We start from the raw sequence: 22,117 nt of genomic DNA on the forward strand, positions 1-22,117 counted from the left end.
CTGCGCCCCTGCCCTGCTCTGCCGGCCAGATCCAGGCTGCCCCCAGCTCTCAGCATGCCTAGAAAGCACAAAGCCTTCCCCGCGCCGCAGCGTGCAGCAGTGCCAAAGTAATCCTGGGAAAGCACAGTAACAGGATTTATGGCTTGCTCATCTCAGCCCTCCTAAACTCATTTCTGCAAATACCGGATTATCCCCCAGTGTCAACACCGAGACAATGGAGGTTTAGCAAGAGAAAGCTGAGATCTAGCTGCAAAGCGTACACTGCTGGGTTTGGATGAGGTCTGCTGGAGAGCATCCTACCCCACCTCGGGGTCTCTGCCCGCCTCTGCCTGCGCAGGCAGCACCCCCAGCGCCCTGTGGTGCGCCAGCAAAGGCACGCTGCTGTGCACCGAGTTGCACTGCTGGGCGACATGGCCGCTCACGCACTGGGGACGTGGCTCCAGAGAGCGTCAGTGCTGCAAAAGCCACGTGCGCGCAGACATGTAGGGCAGGGCTCACCTACCCGCTGCGCAGACGCTGGCTGCAACCCCCTGATCTTGCTGTTTCCTTTTCCCAGAGCTTCCCCAAGCAGCTCCATGCTTCTGCTCTTTCAACCCTTTGGCCTTCAAGACCCCCCGCCTGCCTCCCCCGCCAACACCAAGCCTGAGAGCTAAAAGCATTAAACATCACAGCAATTTTCATGCCGCGTGGAGCGTAGAAGGGGATGGGGGGGGATCCTGGCTGCTGTAAGGAGATGAGAGAAACACAGCCACAGGCCAGAGTCAAAAGCAAGCAACACCCAAGAGCGGTGCCACTGCAACGCGTGTCCCCATGCCACCCAGCACCCGGCCCGCTGGGGCCAGCGCCGCACCCCGGCTCACTGCTCGCTGGAACAGGGCTCCTGACGGCTGCAGAGGGGCCTCCGGCTCCTCTTCTCCCCCCGGCAGCCAGGGCCCAGCCGGCGCCAACCACTAAGAATCCAGCAGGGAGAGGTGCGGAGAGCCTGAGGACAGCCGTGCGGCCACGTGCCTCAGGCAGCAACCCAGCCTGCTGAACCCATCGCTTGCTGGAAGAGCCCCAACCTGGCCAACCTGCTGGGCAAGAAGGGCTGAACTCTTCCAGCCAGCACCGCAAGGGGCACAACTGCCGTATCCCCACTCATTTTTGCTTCTTTCCCTTCTTCCTCCCTCTTTCCAACCTCCCTGGACCAAACGCAGGCTGTGGGGAAGGCAGGCAGCCTCACCGGGCAGCCAGGACCACCAGCACGGCACGCCACGGCCCCGGCCCAGCTCACTGACCCGCCTGGACCCCAGCCACGGCTCAAGGAGCAGCCAAGGCTGGTAAGTGCAAGGGGAGGAGACGCAGGGTGGGGAGCAGGGCCGAATTCCCACGCAGACAAGAGGAGGCAGCGGAGAAAGACATGCGGGTGCAATGGGCAGCGGGGCTTGGGGCAGCGATGGCCCTGTGTCCCCTTACCCCCAGGGCTGCTCGCCTCCTGCCAGCCCCTCTGTCCCAAACCACCCGGGACACCACAAGAACAGGGGCTGTGCTACCAGCCCAGGGCTACGCTGCTGCAAGACGCACAAAGCCAAGGAGCCACGGGAGCTCTCCTGCGCTACGACAGGACCAGCAATACCTCCGGCAGCAAGGACGGGTGTCTGCTCCAAAAATCACCTCGTTGTCCATCGTGCAACGGGCTCTGGAGGGCAACAGGGTGCACAGCCCAAAAGAGACAAAGTTTTTTAGCAAAAGCTGCACCTTGTGGCAGTGATAACACGTCTTCCAGGAGTGCCACTAACTGTTTGGTCTAAATTAAGCCCAAAATAATTACAGAGCAGCTGATTTTTATTCTTTTTTTTATGTTGCCATGAATCAGACTACAGTTAATTGATATTTACTCTGCATTTGCTCGGTGTCGCAGCTCACCCAGCGTTGTTCAGGATGACAGAGCAGACAATAGGTGCTGGCGATCACGAAGCTCGGGCGTGCAGGGGGGCTGCACAGCCGCTGCACAGTAAAAGGGAATCTCACCTGGACTAACACGTGGCACTTCAAGGAGACACAAAAGAAAAAGCCACATGGGCACAAGGGAGAGAGGACAGAGATGTGCCAGGCACCCTCGCAGCAGCATTGGGATGATGCACAGAAAGTCTATGCGTCCTTTTCCCATGGGCAGCACCCGAGGGCTGGCAGCGGGTGCCACCGTGCCGGGCGAGATGCGGCTGCGGGAGCCTCACACAGGTCCATGCTGAGCGGCGGCAGCGGCCAGGGAAGGCGAGGACCAGCATGAGCATCCCTGCACCCACGTGTGCCCTTGCTCCGCCTGCACCCCGCGACACCTGCTGAGTTGGTGCCGGGAGGTGCTGGTCTGGTTTAGCGCTGAAGGGGGGTGTTTTGCCAGCTTGTTCCCCAGCTCTGCTAGGGGTCCCCCGGAGACACCGGGGAGGGCTGGACTGTCCACTCCCTGGACAGCCCGACGTACAGCCGAGCCTCTTGCTCACACGCAGAGGTGCCACCACAACCTGCCAACCCTCACTCTGTCCACCTCCTTCAAACACTCATCGTCTGCGGGTGCCTGGGCCCAGCACCCACCATCTGGGCACGGGAAGCCCTGGCCTGTCTCATGCAGACAGACCCCAACTTCCATGGGGGTAGCACCATGACAAGGTAAGACAAGGGCAGCCCAGCCTGAAAAGGTCAAGAAATGCTGACCAGCAGCCAGAATCCCCCAAAAATCATGGAGACCTCACGCCCTGGGGTACCCCAGCCCTTCAGAACCAGAGCTGGGGCAGGTGATGGGGACAGGGAAGGCGGGGATTGCGCAAAGCCCTTGCAAAACAACCGAGCTGCTGCGTGGACGCGACAGGATGAAGCCAGAAGCGCAAACAGCTATTTAAGCTAAATATATTTGTTCCTGGGATGACGTTGGTATGTAAATCGATCATAAATACACTCAGGCTGGAAATGAGAAGATGGCTCCTGACCACTGGAGGTTAAGTCCTAGAGCAGCCCTTCAACAAGAATTACTGGGAGAAGAAACAAAACTTGTGCAAGATGGAGCTGGAGAAACACATGCAAGGGTGACAAAAAGCATCTCTGCGTGACACAGAGACAAACACAGGACACAGCCACCCGAGGCAGCCCCTGAACACAGCATGGCATTGCCATAATGACCACGGGCATCGCCAGCGCAGCTTTGCTCAGGATGCCCAAGCCAAGCGAGATGTTGGAGCCACTCTGCAGGAGCTCCTGGACCTCCCCGGTGGGCAGAGGAACCCCCTGTCCCTGCACCAAGCACCCCTCCTGCTTCTCCATCTCACACCGCGTTTGCAATGCCAGGCAGCGCCAGCAGAGCCACAGGGCTGTTCCCCGCCACGGCTGCACCGAGCACGGGGTGCAAAGACAGCCTGAGAACACCCTTCCCCTAAGGGACCTGCCCGGCGGAGGAAGAGGAGCAGGATGCAGGGAGGCAGGATGCTGAGAGCCAGGGTGGCAGATGGCGCCTCCTCCCCACGAGTGCCCGCGCCCTCCCACGCACGCTGCTGCCGGCACAACAAAGTGCACCTTTGCCATGACGCGGCTTCTCATTTCGGCGTCGGCTCACCTGCCTCCAAGACGTGGCGGGAGGAAGCAGGCGGGCAGCAGGACCCCTGCTCCCAGCGCTGGAGGCAGCAGGGGCACTTACAGGGAAGGAAGATGGGGCTCCCCACTCCCCCTCCTCAAACGAGCAGGGCCCAGCGAAGCGCATGCTCCCTGGGTCCTGAAGCGAGCGGGCAGCTCTGCTGCCACACCATGCCCTGCCAACCCCAACGAGGCTGAAGAACCACCACTGTTGATGGGGACCCTGCCATCTACCAGCTGCATTGGTGTCCTCCCCATCCCCAGCCCTGCTCTGGGAGCTGTGGTGAGCAACCAGACCCTGTCCACCCCCCCTGGGCCGCTCATGATTTCATGACCATCAAATCCACTCCACACCTTGCCATCCAACAAGGTCAAGTGCAAGGTCCTGCACCTGGGTTGGGGCAATCCCCAGGACCAGCACAGACTGGGGCATGGATGGGTGGGTGGATGGATGGATGGAGAGCAGCCCTGCGGAGAAGGACTGGGGGACACTGGTGGGTGACAAATGGGACATCAGCCGGCAACGTGCGCTTGCAGCCCAGAAAGCCAAGCGTCTCCTGGGCTGCAGCAGCAGCAGCGTGGCCAGCAGCTCGAGGCAGGGGATGCTCCCCCGCTGCTCCGCTCTCCTCACACCCCCCTGCACCACCGCCTCCAGCTCTGCGCTCCCCAGCACAACACAGACAGGCCCCTGGTACAGCGGCTCCAGAGGAGGCCACCAAAATGCTCCCGGGCCTGGGACACCTCTGCCGGGGAGAAAGGCGGAGAGCGTTGGGGCTGCGCAGCCGGGAGAAGAGACGGCTGCGGGGAGACCTCACTGCGGCCGCTCAGTGCTGAAAGGGGGCTGAGAGGAGAGAGGGAGACTTTTGACCAGGGCCTGCGGTGACAGGACACGGGGTCTGAGCGAGGGTGGGGTCAGGCCGGCCATAAGGAAGCAATGTTGTACCGGGAGGGTGGTGAGGTGCTGGCCCAGGTTGCCCAGAGAAGCTGGGGATGCCCCATCCCTGGAAGCGTTCAAGGCCAGGTTGGACGGGGCTTTGAGCAACCTGATCGAGTGGGAAATGTCCCTGCCCATGGCAGGGGGTTGGACTGGATCATCTTTGAAGGTCCCTTCCAATCCAAACCACTCTGTGAGTTTATCCCTGGCCAGACCTGAGTGGGACGTGACTGTGGCAGGGGCAGCACCGATGAGGATGCAGATCGGGGGTGAGAGCAGCACGGTGAATGGGGGGAAACTCTGCTTTGCTTTCTGTGTCAAGGACATGCCTGGTCACCCTTCGCCAGGTCCCTTGCTCTAATGGAGCCACGCTTGCTTCACCACAGCTTCAGCTCCTCTCACATCCATCTCCAAGGTCTGCTGAAGTCTGGGCTGGCTCTGATTTCCCATCCCAGGGAAGCTGGGAGAAGCAGCACAGAGGGTGCAGGAGCAAAGAGACGCCAGGAGAACAAAGTCAGGCTTTTCACCTAAACCCTCATTTGTCCTCTCACACTGCTCCTCCCGAAGCAGCATCACACGAGCCTGAGCCTGATGCCTCCAACACAGCATGACTGCAACTCCTGGTCTTCAAGGACACCTCCTCTCTGCCCTGCTGGGACCAGGCACCCAGGGGAATGTACCCCCAGAAAAACCACTGCATGGTGGGAAACAGAGCTAAGAGGGCATGGAAAGCAGTGCCCGAGGAGGCAGCTCCAGCAAGAACCAGCTGCAGCCTCCCTTCCTGCCAGCAGCACCCGAGCAGCATCTCCTCTGAGCAAAACAGGCTTCCAGCTGTGACACCTACCAAAAGGACCTGGTGAGTAGCAAGGTTATGCTTACACGACAGCAGAGCCTGCTCAGAGGCATCTGGCCAGAGCCTAGGCACCAAGACAACTCCAAATTGACTTTTTGGCACCAGCTGGTGTTGCCTCAACACATTAGACAGAGGTGAGCAGCTACGATTTGTCTCCTTGAGCACCTGGCACATCTCTCTGCCAGTAGATGGTCTGCTAAGAATTAGAGAGGCCACTCTCCAAATAATTCACATCTCCTCCAGCAGACGGAGAGCCTGAACAAAGTCACCTGGGACCAGCGCCCTGGTGTCCAAAGCCACCACCTCGAGTCTGCACAGCTTAAATTATGAAACTGGAAGTCAAGTGTACATGCAGCTGAACCTCCCCTTCCATCCTGGTGCAGAGCCATAACGGACCTACTTCCAGGTCTGAAATATTTATCAGGTCTTCCGAAGCCTGCGGAGATGGACTGAGCTGACAGGCTGGAAGACACGACTTCAGATTTGAAGATTTACGTCCCCGCAGGCAATTCATTCAGCGAGCAGCATCTGTTATATAACGCAGCAACAAGGAGTCGCGGAGCGTGGCTGCGGGGAGGGATGCGATGCACGGAGAAGACGAATGGCAGAGAAGTCCTTCCCGACCACTCCAGAAAAAAAAAAAAAACCACATCATTTCATTCCTCTCCAGTTGGCAACTTGCCACTCAAAGCCACCTCCTCTGGGAAGCAGCCCGGACCAAGGACCGAGGACAAACAGCCCGCTTCAAGCACCAGGAGTGACAACAGATGCAGCAGCTCACCAGGAAGGATTTTAGGAACAGGTTTACCAGGAGCTGTGACTCAAATCAGGAGTAGCAGCAGCAACGGCTCCGACCCGAGGAGGAATACAGCCCCTTGGCCACTCCGAGCCCACCCAAGCCCTGACACGATGCAGCCCACCCTGCGGCACGGAGCGGCTCAGCGGGGAGACCCTCCCCATCCCCCCGCCACCGGGCGCGAGCCCGCCGGAGCTGCAAGGAGCAGGCAGGCAGGCAGGCGGGGGGCTGCCACCTTGCTGGCATGATGGCAAAGCCAGCCAGCTGCCCACCCACCGGGCACCAAAATAAGTCCAGGCAGCAGCGGCAACGCGGATCCGAGAACAGTCTGTGCAGCCAGAAGAGGGATCAGTGGGAAGGGAGGGGAAGGAAGGGATGAGCCCTTCTGTGCAACACAGATCCAGCCCAACACCTCCACCCCATGCCGCGCAGGTGGGTAAATCCAGGTCTCACACAGACACCTGGACCTCACTTTCTTCTGCAACAGCAGAGCACATGCAGGAGAGCACCAAGGGCTTGCATCCACCTAAGCACACAGTCCTGGAAGACGCAGGTTCCAGTAGGATTGTACCTGTGGAGTCTCTCTCGTCTATCAAGAGACCCTGAAAATCAGCAAGCAATTCAGCCAGCAGACACTGCACATCCATCTGTCCATCCCTCCCTTCACTCAGTGCTCCAACGGCAACTCCAACCATTGTTCATCCGTTTTCCAAATTACCAGCCCAGCTCTGTCCTGATCTGAAGCCCCACTCCAAGGTCCTCCAGCTCCAGGAGGGACTTGCCGGTGGTGTTTAAGGAATTTGTATCTCTTCACGGAGGAGTTGCACCATGCACAGCACATTTGCCTCCAGACAAGAGTGAGAAGTCCGTGTTTTTATTTTGATACCCTGGAGGATTCGGTCACAACAACCCCATGCAACGCTACAGGCTGGGGGAGGAGTGGCTGGAGAGCTGCCTGGCGGGAAAGGACCTGGGGGTGTTGGTTGACAGCCACCTGAACATGAGCCAGCAGTGTGCCCAGGTGGCCAAGAGGGCCAATGGCATCCTGGCTTGTACTGGGAATAGTGTGCCCAGCAGGACCAGGAGGTGACGGTGCCTCTGGACTGGCCACTGGTGAGGCCGCACCTCGAGTACTGTGTTCAGTTTTGGGCCCCTCACCCCAAGGCGGCCATGGAGGGGCTGGAGCGTGGCCAGAGGAGGGCAACGAAGTTGGGGAAGGGTCTGGAGCACAAGGCTTATGAGGAGCAGCTGAGGGAGCTGGGGGGGCTCAGCCTGGAGAAGAGGAGGCTGAGGGGAGCCCTCATCGCTCTCTGCAACTGCCTGAAAGGAGGCTGTAGCGAGGTGGGGGTTGGTCTCTTCTCCCTAGTAATGAGTGATAGGACGAGAGGAAACAGCCTCAAGCTGCGCCAGGGGAGGTTTGGGTTGGATATTAGGAAAAACTTCTTCACCAAAAGGGCAGTCAGGCATTGGAACAGGCTGCCCAGGGAAGTGGTTGAGTCTCCATCCCTGGAGGTATTTAAAAGACGGGTAGACGTGGTGCTTGGGGACATGGTTTAGTGGTAGACTTGGTAGTGATAGGTTAATAGTTGGACTCAATGATCTTAAGGGTCTTTTCCAACCTTAATGATTCTATGATTCTGTGATTCTATGACTTCCCATCACCTTTGTAGTGGAGGTTGCACATGATGCTAAAGTCCTTAGAGATCACTAAGAAATAACTGAGGTGCTGTTCCAGAGGGGACAAACAGCACCCCAAATCCCCCATGAGTTCAGCCCCTGCAAAGAGCAACGTCTTGCCTTGATTGTCATCACAGGTCATTCACTTGCCATGTTAAAGAGCAAACACCAGTGAGCATGCATCAAGACCAGGCTTTCACCACCTACGTTTTAGTGCCCCTTGGTTGCATCCCCCTCTCACACCTCATGGAAACCTTGCTTCTTTATTTCCAAATTAATCTCAATGAACTCTCTTCCCTGGGTTACCACAAGCCTTTGCATTAATTACCAGGTTCTCGCAGGCTCAGGAGCACAGGGAGGCGGTGGGGGGGGCTGCCAGGCACTGCGCCGGCACCCACCGTTCCCCACTCCACTGCCTTCACCACCATGGGGCCCTGCACTGCCTCCACCCCACCAAAGCACAGGACTGAACTCCAGCCAAGCTTAACATGGAGCTTAATCCTGTCTTTGGTTGAACTTCTGCCATGTTTTGTGCGTCTCACCCGGGGCTGAAGGAGCAGATGGACACAGAGCGATGTTGCTCTCGGTCTGGCTGAGTCGCTGGGAAATGGAAAAGCTATGAGCAGTACATCATCAGTTACCACAGAACAGTTTGGGGTGGAATGGACCTTTAAAGATCATATAGTCCAACCCTGAGTTATCCCAAGAGCTGACCCACGGTCCCATGAGACAGCAGATGGCCTGCCCTTACAAGGCCACATGAGTTTAACGCCTCTCTAGATCATCTAAGCAGACCCCTGCAGCTATGTCCAAGGTTGTCTCCTGTCTTGAGGACACCGAGGACCATTTCCAACATCCCAGCACCAGGTACCATGGGACAGAAGGGAGCAGCGCTCAGACGGGGTGCAGGTCCTGCTCCAGCGATGCTGGCACATGGGTGCTGCCCTAGGAACACAGCTGAGCTGACACCACACCACCGGCAGCCCCGGCACGCAGCAGCCTGGGGGAGCTGCAGGCTGGTCTGAGACAACACCCGGCGTCCACCCAGCTGGGAGGGGTGAGTTGTGGTGAAGCAGCTCCTGCTGATTTGTGCTGATGCATCTGTGAGGAGCAGGTCCATGAGAACCTCATGAAGTTCAACCAGACCAAGGGCAAGGTCCTGCACCTGGGTCAGGGCAACCCCCAGGACCAGCACAGACTGGGGGATGGGTGGGTGGGTGGGTGGGTGGAGAGCAGCCCGGCGGAGAAGGACTGGGGGACACTGGTGGGTGACAAATGGGACATCAGCCGGCAATGTGCGCTTGCAGCCCAGAAAGCCAAGCATCTCCTGGGCTGCAGCAGCAGCAGCGTGGCCAGCAGCTCGAGGCAGGGGATGCTCCCCCGCTGCTCCGCTCTCCTCACACCCCCCTGCACCACCGCCTCCAGCTCTGCGCTCCCCAGCACAACACAGACAGGCCCCTGGTACGGCGGCTCCAGAGGAGGCCACCAAAATGCTCCCGGGCCTGGGACACCTCTGCGGGGGAGAAAGGCGGAGAGCGTTGGGGCTGCGCAGCCGGGAGAAGAGACGGCTGCGGGGAGACCTCACTGCGGCCGCTCAGTGCTGAAAGGGGGCTGAGAGGAGAGAGGGAGACTTTTGACCAGGGCCTGCGGTGACAGGACACGGGGTCTGAGCGAGGGTGGGGTCAGGCCGGCCATAAGGAAGCAATGTTGTACCGGGAGGGTGGTGAGGCACTGGCCCAGGTTGCCCAGAGAAGCTGGGGATGCCCCATCCCTGGAAGCGTTCAAGGCCAGGTTGGATGGGGCTTTGAGCAACCTGATCGAGTGGGAGATGTCCCTGCCCATGGCAGGAGGTTGGACTGGATCATCTTTGAAGGTCTCTTCCAACCCAAACTACTCTCTGAGTCTGTGAGTCTACAATTGAGCACCTGATCATCCCCGCCGCACCTCCTGGACTCACCACAATATTATAAAACACTGATTTCTAAACAAGGTGTGGGCTCTTCTTTCAGTGCCCGAACAGTTTTTGGTATTATAAACTGAATTTTCTACAACACCAAGGCAAGGTAACACTGTAAAACAAAGCCAGAAGCATTCCCAATGTCCTGGATGCTTCTGGAAGTCACCTCGATGTCACAGGATCTTGTTCGCTGCAGATCTCAAGACTTTTCAAAAGATTATTATGCTTTTAGGCCACGAATGCCCTTTGCGGCTCGAGCTGCGGCTCAGCCCCGAGCGGACACCGTGCCGATGCATGCTGCATGAGCCCAGCAGCCAGAAGCAAAGCCATGACAGCTCTTCCCTGAAAACACCCAAACAGAAACACTGCAAAATCTTACAGTGCAAGCGCAGACCAAAAGAGCCTGGAGGATGATTGTGCAACAGTCTGAGACATGTGAATTCCCTTGAGAAAATCCCTCGCTTCTAGGCTTGGCCAAGTGAATTTTAGCTGAGGAGCAGCTGCCAGGAGAGGGGAGCGTGAGACAAATTTAGGAAGGACCAGGTTCTTCCAAGCAATTAGCAATATCTATTGATTTGACATAGGGCTGGACACAAGAAAATGTGTGTACAGACAACCTCCTGGGACCTCTAGAAACAATTCACAGTTGGATACGAGCAGACATGGAATTGCACTGGGCAAATGAAGAGAAGTGGATGGGAGGAGGGTGGATGGCAAGACAGAGACCTGGTCTCAGCTTTCCAGCCCCCTCATCACACCTTTGCGCCAGGGCCACGGCAGCCTGGAGGGCACAAGCAGAGTTCAGCTCCTCAGCAGTTGCCCACTGGCCCATGAAAGCAACACCTTTGCCAACAACAAGGGCTGCCAGCAGCTCAGAGCCATCCTGCACGGCCGCCCCTGCAGCAACCCTCAGCCCTTGTGATCACCCGCACCATGAGGGAGGTGGACGAAGGAGAGCCCACATGGGCTCACGGCAAGACTGAAGGACAGGCTTGGGGCAGCAGAGATGTTCAAATGATGTCCCTCAGCGGGTGAGCCTGCCCAGGGTCCAGCCCCGGCCCCCTGGTCCAGCCCCACCGATAAGCAGCTCCGCTCAGCTCTGCTCACACCTCCTCCCCCTTGCACAGCTCAGCACCTCGGTCCCACCCGCTCCCCAACGAGGGGCTTGCAGACACCAAAGCTGGAAAGTCTCTGCCCTGAGGAAGCCCAGCTGACCCCACCAGCCCCAGGTGCTCTGCCAGTGCCAGCTCCCCCAGCTCCCCCGGGAGATGCACCGCTCGCACCGGGGGACAGGGGAACTCATCACCCACAGCCCTAATTCTGCCAGATCCTGCAGACTCCCAAACGTTGCCACCTCTTCAGTGCTGCTATCCTTAACTTCTGTTCCTAGCAACAAACCTCTTCTCGGGAACACAAGGCTGGGGAAGAAAACAACGATACACCATTAAGGTCCGGGAGGGACAGACTCTTTGGGCAGCCAGCAACAAAATGTCCTTCAGGACAGAGAGGACAGCATCACAAGTGAACACCGCAGGCTCAAAGATGGCTGCACCATTTCTGGGCCAAACAGGCAACGCTCAGCTTGTTCTGCAAGTGCTGCCTCATCCACGTACACTCCCCAGACAGCCTGGGGCAAGACAACCGCCGGCCAGCATAAAACCAGCCATTTGCTCTTTTCAGCCTCCACATTGCCCCGCTCTTCAGGAATTCCCCTCCAGCAGCCCGGCTGGACCCTCACCACCTCTCAAGGTCAGAAAGCCATCAGCCATCCCTGCATCTCCTTCCCACGCAGGTCCAAGCCCTCCCTCACCCCGGCCATCAGCCACCTCGGCACCTTGTGGCTTTCCAGCCATGGCCACCTGAAGACAAGAGGACTTCAGTCTGACTCTGTCCACCCCGCAAGTGGGTGGACACTCTGCCCAGCCCAGCGCAGCCAGGTGCCCGCGGGGACGCAAGCAGATCATGGCTCACTCACTCTCGTCGGGGTTGGGTGAAGCAAGAATGGCGCTGTGCTTCCTCTTCACTTCCTCCACGTTCTCCGAAATTTTATCGATGAACCCTCGAATTTCTTCCACCTGTGGAGACGGACAAGAAGACAGGTCTCCTGTGAGAGGCCTGCAGTTTTGGAAAGGGGAGGGATTATTAAACCCTATCGCAAAGCAACCATGACACATCTGAACCACAGCAAACATCCTTCTGGACGAATATTTTCCAGCTGGATCCTCAAACTGTAGGACCACCGTGAAATCAGACCTTCCACATCACAGCAGCCAGCTCTGCAGTCACAGCAATGTAATACAGACTCAATGTCCTCCATCCTTTGCAATGCACTGAGAAACATTTGGCGTTTATTTAAATTAGCATCAGATCTACGGATTCCCAGACCCTGCACCTCCGGCACGGAGAACATAGCTGAGGTTGCACAAGCCAGGCTCGGTCCCGGCTCAGTCCCCCATGGCTCTTTGCTCCAGGGGGTGAGAAGCCCAGTTTGACCCTCACCTCACAGACCAGGGAGGCCAAATTTGCCAGCAAATCCATGCTGGCATCTTCCCCGCGCTCCTGTACTACAAGGAGACATGCTGGCATCACCGAGAGGGGGAACCTCTACTTCTGCCCTCTGCCCACCGGGCTGCCCACCCTCTAGCTCTGCCTTCTCCTTCGACTCACACCACCACTTTGCTCATCTTCATCTGCACGTCAGATTTTCTTCATTCCCCACTCCATTGCCTGCACAGATACATTTTAACACCCCCTACACACATGCCATGCTCAGGGTGTGCTAAAAATCCGCATGCAGATCTTACAGCCACCCACATGCCAGAAGACAACCTCTTGTTTGGTAACGAGAGGCATAAAATTAAATCAATCCCATGCAGAAACTGCTACTCCGCAGAGGTGCTTTCAAGAGAGGTTTGAGGGCTGGTCCGCTTTAGCGGCAGGCTGGAGGCAGGCAGGCTGCAAGGCTCACCCACTCCCCACAACCTGGCCCAGCTGCCCCACTGGTTTCTGGAGGAGGAGGTGGCACAGCAAAGCATCCATAGGGCCAGGTAAGCCCACGACAGCCCCAGCTCTGCGTGGAAGCCTGGTTCCTGCTAATCAGCGCTCTGAGCCTAACCACCGAGGACCGCGAGCATCAGCTGAGCGGCATCAGCCAGGGCGGGACCCCCATCCCCACCTCGACCACTGCTCCTGCCTGCGGTGGGAGCCTGTACCACAGCCCCGCAGCCTGCTCCGGCGCTAACAGAAAGGTCTGAACTGGCTTTAAAGCTGCAGCGGAGAAAGAAACCTCTCACCTGCTCAAAGAACTCGTCCATGAAGCGGTCCCGGTCCACGCTGACGGTGACTTCATCATCATCGTCACTGTCCTTCGCCTGCAATGACACGGAGAGAGGCATCAACAAGTGCTTCCTGCACGGTTTGCGGCTCCATTTCAGGAGCTCCTCAGGGGCATCTTCCCCCTCTCCTTTCCTCACTTGCTCCCAGGAGCTGGGGCAAACGCCAGCCAGAGGGTGGGACGCCCCGGGCGCTGCCGCACCAGAGCACTACGGACACCGAGAAAGCAGAGGACGGCCAGCTCCAGCAATAAAGGCATGACAGAAAACACCACCGCAGCCAGCTGCCGCACCGCGTGGCCTCCCATGGCAAGCGCAGAACAAGACTAACCATACCTATGCATTTATAGAGAGCTGGAGGGGGAACTGTACAAGCTATCCTCAGCTGCACGCGAACACAGCGGCTCTGCAAACAGCAGTGATGGGGAACACAAGGGATGCCGCAAGGGGAAAACACGAGGGATGCTGCAATGGGAAAACACAAGGGACACTGTGATGGGAAAATACAAGGGGTGCTGCGGAGCGTGGGAAAGGTGGGAGAGACCAGAAACCACAACAGAACTAGTAAAGCCACAGCAGGCAAATGAGGGATTGTCCCTGTCTGCAGCAGCATGTGTGTCTTTGTCACCACAGATGAAAACACCTCCCGTCCCAGCAAGGCAGGGGACGCGAGCTCGCAGGGGAAAGAAAAATTACAGTCCTCTGTACAAGGAGACATTTAAAAGATTATTATCCAAAGCAGATGACAGAGGGAAATGGAAAATTAATGGGGTGGAAAAGTTTCTTCTTACTCTATCTTCATGAGAGAGAAGAAGCCAGTGGAACGGAGAAGATTTAAGAGTGAGGAGTGTCTCTGCTCATCTCATAATTGTCCCACGTTTTGCAGATGGCTACACATCACCCCGTGGCCCCTTCGGGCTTTGCAGAGCTAGGCAATACAGTCTCCAGAGAGATGCCTCTTACCTTGAAATAGGTCAGATGAAATACCTAGCCTTCCCCCTAAAATTGCCTTTTCAACCTAGGGTGACTGATTTGGGTGGAGTCACCCAGAGGAGACCTCCGCTTTCAGCCTTGCCACCGCTCGCAGCACCATTTCCTTCATGAATGGGTTATCCAAAGGCCTCGAGATTTGAGAGCTACCACAATTCAAGTGAAAATCTCACCCTGACAAGGAAGAGCAGGCATGTTGCTCCCCTGACCCACCACTCGGGACACAAAGAAGAAATGTTCCCTGAAGCCAGGAATTCAGGAGTTGTCCGTTTTGGCCACAGCTGGGTGCCCAGGCCAGGGCTCAGCAGGCAGGAGCTGCCTGCACAGCGAGGCTGGGGCATGGTGGGAGCCACCAGCCCAGGAACAGGTCGGTGCAGTTAGATTTTGAGGGAGCTGGGCGAGATCAACCTGAGGATGAGCACCTCCTGCTACCTCCTACCCCTGCTGTACCACTACTTTTCTGTGCTCCTTCCAGCTCTGCTGACTTTGTGCCACCAAGCTTTTCCTCGGGCAGCAGCCCACCACCCGACCCAGCCCCAGCACCCGCCACGGACAGACATGCTCACCCCTGCATCTCACGGCACCACGGCGTCCTGCCCGGAGGTTTACCTCACAGCACCGGGGCTGGGCACGGGGTGAGGGCTGGCACTGCAGCCCAGGCTGGGGGCAGATGGCTCGCGAGGCTCTGTGAGCAGAGCAGCTCTGCCAGGGGACACGTGTCCTGCCGGCAGCCCCGTGCCACCTCGCCACGCACCCAACAGGACGGCCATCCACAGGAATGGGTCAAAGGAAAGGGGCTGAGAGCAGCCCTGCGGAGAAGGACTGAGGGACACTGGTGGGTGACAAATGGCACATCAGCCGGCAATGTGCGCTTGCAGCCCAGAAAGCCAAGCATCTCCTGGGCTGCAACAGCAGCAGCGTGGCCAGCAGCTCGAGGCAGGGGCTGCTCCCCCGCTGCTCCGCTCTCCTCACACCCCCCTGCAGCACCGCCTCCAGCTCTAGGCTCCCCAGCACAAGACAACAGTTTTAAACTGAGCGAGGGTGGGGTCAGGCTGGCCATAAGGAAGCAATGTTGTACCAGGAGGGTGGTGAGGCGCTGGCCCAGGTTGCCCAGAGAAGCTGGGGATGCCCCATCCCTGGAAGCGTTCAAGGCCAGGTTGGACGGGGCTTTGAGCAACCTGATCGAGTGGGAGATGTCCCTGCCCATGGCAGGGGGTTGGACTGGATCATCTTTCAAGGTCCCTTCCAACCCAAACCACTCTGGGATCCTATGAAAGCCCCCTCCCAGGGCGAGCAGGATGGGAAGCACCAGCGAGCCTCTGCAGCCCTGCACAGGAAAACGCACCCCCCTCACAACTTTCCCCAGGCCTATCCAGCTTTTCTTGCCTTCATTCTGGCAGGATCTTAATTTGCAGGAATTTTGAGCCCTTTTCTGAAGCCTGCAAGGAAAGCATTCCCTGTCATTAATTTTAAACGCAGTCTTCTACCGTGACCACGCAGGCCAGAGAGTACTGGCAGCAGGTCAGCCTGCCGCCCGCAAAGATGCCTGTCTCCTTGTCACCTCTTGCCCGTCCCTTCCACATCCAAAACGGCTCGTTGCACGCAGGATGCCACATCGCTGCTTGGTCCCATCCCTCCTGCCCACTGGACCCTGCCATTTGTTAGAGCCAGAAATCTCGGAGGAAGGCAACCCGCTGCCCAGGGAGAGGGTTTCTGCCAAAGCCACACACAGTCTTGTTGGAGGCACTTCTATTTTCAAGGCAGCTCGCCCCCCAGGCGCAGCAGAGCGCTGATGCACAGGCAGGGCGATGGTTATTTAGGGCAGGCACTGAACGCGGCACTGCCCTGCCATGCACGGAGAGAGCGGCACAAATGCCTGGCCGGGAGCCCTGTGAAGAGGAAATTACAAGGATGGAGCCTGCTGGTCGGGAGGGCACATGTCACTCCGGGCTGGAGAAGGGCACCATCTGTCCAACCCACGTCACTGGAAATACCCTCCGTGCCACGCCGCTTCCAACACATGGCGTCAGGCTGATCGCCCAGCCCCATGGCCCCCAACCCGAGACCCCCACACGAGGGAGGCAGCAGCGGCGTTAGCTGCGGGGCTAACGGGGACTCAAGGGGAGGAGATACCACCGGGCAGGTACAGCGCCCGTGGTCTGCTCCCAGCATCTCCCTCCATCCCAAGGCACGGTCCAGGCACGCTGCCAGCCCTCACGGGCACTCTCACCCCAGGCTTCAAGTGTCTTGCCGTACGTTGCTGCCAAAGCAGAAACAAAACCAAAATACCTCTCCTGAGGAAACCTAAAGTGTCCACCCAGCCGACAGTGTTTGGGCTTCACGCACCCCAGCTGTGAGCATCCCAGGTTTTCAAAGCCCCATGGAAAGCTCCAGGCTAGGTCAAAGCCACCCGCTGGTGCTGCTCAACACAAGCAGCAAACAATTCACAGCCTTCAAAAGCCCAGGCTTGCTCGCCAGTGACAGGTGAGGAGCATGCGCTCCCAACGCCATCCTCCCGGTGCTTCTCAGCTGCCGAAATGGCCGCCCATCCATCTCCGCATCCGCTGGGCGTGCCTGACGTGTCGCAACCTCAGGCAGCAAAGGCTGCCCCAAGGCTCCTTACGGGGAGAGAGGCAACAGAGCCACAGCAAAGCACTGCAAGTCCCAGTGCCTTAGGTGAGACTAGCTCTAAACACAGCTTACAGCAGGCAATGAGCCCAAGTTAACGAACACAACCAGCCAGCAAGCAGCTCCGCTGCCCTGCAGCCTTGGTGGGTCGCTGGCGTTGCCCACTTTATGCGTACAGGTACTGCATGGCAGTGCTGGTCGCTGCCTGCGTCACCGGCACGGGGAGCGGGTGCTCTGCCACCGGCACATCCGGAGCAGATGAGCAGGAGGGGTTTGATCAGCCTCCCTCAACACCTGCTCCTGCCTCGGGCACTTTCAGGCTGCACCGGGCACCTGGGGTCTCTGGGCTTTCACCCACCCGCACAGGGTAGGTGAACATAACCCTGCTTTCACAGGGTTTTTTCCTTCTCCAGCCCGCTGGAGGCCAAGCGGCGGGCAGCGCGGCGGGCAGCGTGCTGGCAGAGGGGATGGCTCTGGGAGCCGCTGCCTCCCTGGTGCCTCCGGTGCTGCTGAGCGCGGGGAGTGGGATGGGGAGGGCAGGAGCCAGAGCTCCTCCAGCGTCTTTCGGAGCCTCACAGGGTTAAACGTGCCCCTCCACAGGGGCTGAAATCCCAAGAGGAGGCAGAGCCAAGCTGTGATACTGCGGAGCAGTGGATGGGAAGACAGTCCAGAGCCCTGGAGCACCCCAGCTCTGTGGGTTTTGCAACAAGCACACCGCTAATAAATTCATAATCAAGCAGATTACATCCCTCTGCTTCAAACCAGCCCTGTTCCCTCCGCAGGCGCTTTCTGGAAGACGGCAGAGGAGCACAAACCAACCGAAAAGACTCGAAGCCTGCTCTCCTCCAAAACCAAGAGGCGGCAGGCAGGGCGAGCTGCGGCAGAGCGTAACCAGGTCTCTGTTATCTCAGCAATGGTTACACGCAGGCTTTAGCTCCTGCCCTCATCTGTTAGCGTTGCAGATGAATTTGACCGTGTCCAGATGCATCTGCGGAGCCGGTACAGGGAGCAGAGCCGCACCAGGGCAGAGGAGCAATGGGCTCGGCTGCTGCCGGGCACCTCTGCATCCCAGGGGACCGTGCTGACCCCCCGGCTTGTCCCTCCGCCAAGCCTTGCCAGCGGCACTCACAACCGTGCCAGCCGACCCTTTCCTAGGAAACGCCCGCGCGCACAAGCAGGCAGCAGGCAGCAGGCAGCGAGCCCTAGCCCTGCCTCCAGCCGCCACGCAGGGCTACAGGGTCCAACGCCACGCGCTGCCTGCCATCCCCACCAGAGATAAGGCAAGCTTCACAAAAGCACAACGAAAGGAAAAAGCCACAACAGCTGCTACCCCCCTTTTAGGGACCACTAAATTAAGCAAAAGAAGGCCTCGTCCCTAAGAGATGCAGGATGCTGCTCACCGGCTTCGCTTCCAGGCTGCATCTGGGTTTTTTTTATTTACTGGACACCTCCACACTGATCTGCCCAGCCTGAGAAATTTCAGCCATCTGGGTTTGACTTTCTTTGCAAAATGACCTCCCTTTCTGTACCAAAACCAAAGCGCCCCGTGGGATGCACAGGACAAGGCTGCTCGGTGGGGGGGATGCTCTCTGAGCAGCAGTGGGTCAGGGCGGGACCGCGTCCCCACACGGAGCGGCACACGGGGGTCTAACGCCAGTCGCCTTGTTCCACAAGCCCATGAGCCCAGGGCATTGCTGTCGGCACCCAAGAGCTCCTGCAGCAGCTCCCCACGGCTCCGGCACGCGGCTGCGCACCTCGCTGAGAAGAAGGACGAGGTCAGAATAACTCAGCAGCGAGCTGCACTGAGATCTCTTCTCAGCCATCTTAAAAAGCCTACAGGACATGTAATAAACTATACGGATGCCCAGATCCCTGGAAAATCCCAGCCCAGGTCTGCGATGCTCGGCAGCAGAAGAGCAGCTCGCTGTGGCCCTGCTGCTGAACAAGGTCCAAAGCACCCAGGGGTCTCCTACCCACCAAACTACCACCACCCTCATCCTGGGAGGCTGCGTTGACCCGTCACACCTTAGGGTTTGCTTTAGCGTTTTGCAGCAGCCAAACCAAGTCTTTCCTCAGGAGTCCAGAGGCAGAAGTCCTGCTCCGGAGGGTCTTCAGGGAGGTGGTGTCAGGGCTGAGGATGAGGACAGATGGAGGGTCTGCTCCCGGGAGATAGCCCTGGAGAGCTGAACCACCTGAGACCATGGCTTAAATTACCTACAGCCTCAGTCTTGGCACTTTTGCAGACGATATATATATAGTACAGCTATGCAGCATAATAAACTGGGTATTTTATAGCACACAGGCCTCACCTCAGCTATGTCCAATTCCAATATTCACCAAAACCAGCCCATACTTCCCACTAACAACTTTTTGATGAATAAAAGTTCAAGGCACAAATGACTTTAGCATTCAGCAACATCTGCATGAGTCAGTAGGCGTTTCCAATTTCCAACACTAGCAGTGCAAGGGAGAACAAGATTTCCAAGGGTTTTGTCCTTAAGTGTTGGCTTTCATTGCTGCAGAATTATGTTACCAGCCTTTGGCATGAAGCCCAACCCTTTTATCAGAGCCGTGGTCAACTCTTAAGCTCAGTTTTTGAAGCAGGCATGTAAAATTCCACTTAACTATTAAGTACAAATGTCAGAGGTGACAGAGGTACCACCAGTCCTGCAGAGGGGAAGGAGCTGAGCTCACCGACCTCCTCCTCTAGCTCTAGAACATGGACAGCACTATGATCTACTGGAAAGGCATTGATACTTTACAGTCAATACTTTACAAATTCACAATCATGGCTAAAGAATAAATTGGGTGAAAAACAGCAGACAGACTTAATTCATCTGAAATTAATTTCTTAACATCCATCTGACGGTGGCACTGTCCTTGTTACAGCTGCCGTGCAGACCAGAACTTCAGGCGGGCAGCAGAAGCACCTGCAGCCACGGCACTCGTCTCTCCTCTCCACTCCGTGTATTCGCCAGGGTCAGCACCCAGAGAGGTTTCTGCCAGAATCACCACCATGCTTTGGTGTCTACCAAATGCTCTAGAACTGATACCAAGCCCTGGTGATGCCCACCAGTGACCACGAGGTCTGTACTGGGAAGGTGCCAGAGAAAAGAGAAGGAAAGCCTCAGGCAGAGGAGGCGACCCAGGCGGCACCACAGCTCCCACAGCCCCAGTCACCAGGAGAGGATCAACACATGAAAATCAAGCCAGTCCGTAAAATGGTTAACCTTCAAATCAGCCTGCACTGCCTACAGACACTCATGGAACGTGTTGGTTTGGAAGGGACCTTCAAAGATCCTCCAGTCCAACCCCCCCACCATGGGCAGGGACATCTTCCACTAGACCACGTTGCTCAAATGGTCATGAATGCTCAAACATGGGAATGACTTTTCTTTGGTGCTCTTGCCTAGACCGTATAAAGGAACTTTAGCACCATCCAGGTGAGACACCAACCCTCCCAGAAGGCTTCTGGAAAACCAAAACGAACAGTCATTTCATACACCACAAACCCGAAGTCTGACAGGACTTGATGAAAGATCTGAAAGCAATGGCAGATAAAAAGGAAGACTTAATACTAGAAAATCTGCAGCAGACATCGCAGCAGAAGTACTGCATGACGGGAAGTGGCCACAGCTGGCAGTGAGCTTCTGAAAACTCAAAGGACAAGGTGAGCAGAAGATTTTAATTTTAATTATTTTTTAGTTAGTTCCCATGCAAAGAAACCCAGGTCTGTAAGTATCCACTAGAAACTGAAATACTGCACTATTAACAGAAAGCTCAGTCCCATCTAGCAGCAGATTTTGATGCTACACAGCTCAGGTTTGTTCCCTGCACCTGGCGGTGAACACCGAGGTGCCGGTGGATGCCAGAGGAGCAGGCAGCAGGGAGGAGGAACCTTCTCCAGCCGAAGGAGAACACTGGCCGAAGAACAAATCAACACAAATAATTTTGGGTAGGAGACTTAGAATTTTACAACCCAGTCAGGACCTGATCTAGTGGAAGATGCTCCTGCCTGTGGCAATGGGGTTGGACTAGATGATCTTTGAAGGTCCTTTCCAACACAAACCATTCAACGATTCAATGACTGTGGTCCTGCAACAGCTGTCCAGGGGCAGCAGGGACAAGCAACTTCTCTACATCAGGTCTCGACAAGGTTGTGAAACGGGCCAAGGAGGTTGTGCGCAACAGCAAGGTCTCAAATGCAGACGCACATGCTCGGCATTGGCCTCAACCTCAAAGGGACCTGGACAACCTCTCCCCATGGGCAGTGCCAGTACCCTTGGCCACTGAGGGGAAGCTTTTCCTTAGCCTGACCTCTCCGCGGCTGCTGCAGTGGAAGGGCTTCCCATTCTCCTCTGGATGCCCGCAAGGACAGTTTTCGGCCAGCAGCTAGCAGATGTCCTGGGCTCCACTCACTACTTCCAAGGGTCCTGCAAGAGGTGACGGAGGAAGAGACCCTCCTGCCAGAGGAGAGTGGCTGTACAGGGGAATCTCCTGCACCTCCACTGGAAATACTCAGAGCGTCATGCTGAAGAAGGTTGAAAGTTGTGTCAGGACATCTCTCGTGGGACCTGAGCACATAGGATCTGCTTGTAGTCAAGGCAGGTTAAAGAAAAGCAAATGAAACATCTATTTACAATACTCGAACTAGACAACATGGGTACGCAGTTCAAGAAAATGTGAGCACTAAAATTAACATGGATTCACAGTGGGTTTCTTATCACAGCCCACATTCAAGGATGCCTGGTGAAGCTGGTCACCCGGAGCTGCTTGCACAGGGTAAGCATCAGTCCTGCAGACTTGAGGTCTTGAAGAAATTTTCTTCCTGACGTGACCTGTCAGCTTTCAAACACAGTAGTGTGGAGCAGGTAACGGAGAAGTGCAGTAGAGAAGGGCCATGCCTATGGCCTTCTGCAGGAACGGCAGCGAGGTGCCACAAGGTTCACGCCATCACCTCCCAAATATCACTGCATCCCATGCCAGCATCACATAAAAAGACATACGGGCTGCATCGGGGCTGCAGCAGCAGCAGCGTGGCCAGCAGCTCGAGGCAGGGGATGCTCCCCCGCTGCTCCGCTCTCCTCACACCCCCCTGCAGCACCACCTCCAGCTCTGCGCTCCCCAGCACAACACAGACAGGCCCCTGGTACAGCGGCTCCAGAGGAGGCCACCAAAATGCTCCCGGGCCTGGGACACCTCTGCCGGGGAGAAAGGCGGAGAGCGTTGGGGCTGCGCAGCCGGGAGAAGAGACGGCTGCGGGGAGACCTCACTGAGGCCGCTCAGTGCTGAAAGGGGGCTGAGAGGAGAGAGGGAGACTTTTGACCAGGGCCTGCAGTGACAGGACACG

The 22,117-nt window shown here is 57.2% G+C and overlaps 1 protein-coding gene across 1 annotated transcript in view; it reads right to left on the reverse strand.

Moving 5' to 3' along the window:
• Nucleotides 1–22,117, reverse strand: part of STX1A (syntaxin 1A) — a gene marked incomplete at its 5' end in the record, with an annotated part of 95,998 nt that overhangs the window by 66,312 nt on the left and 7,569 nt on the right. Inside the window, 2 exons of the mRNA XM_082328639.1 lie at nucleotides 11,793–11,892; nucleotides 13,111–13,188. Coding sequence (XP_082184765.1) covers nucleotides 11,793–11,892; nucleotides 13,111–13,188 — 178 coding nt within the window. The remainder of the gene's footprint in view (nucleotides 1–11,792; nucleotides 11,893–13,110; nucleotides 13,189–22,117) is intronic.

The sequence above is a fragment of the Platalea leucorodia genome (assembly GCF_965183815.1).
Source record: "Platalea leucorodia genome assembly, chromosome: 16".
NCBI lineage: Eukaryota > Metazoa > Chordata > Aves > Pelecaniformes > Threskiornithidae > Platalea > Platalea leucorodia.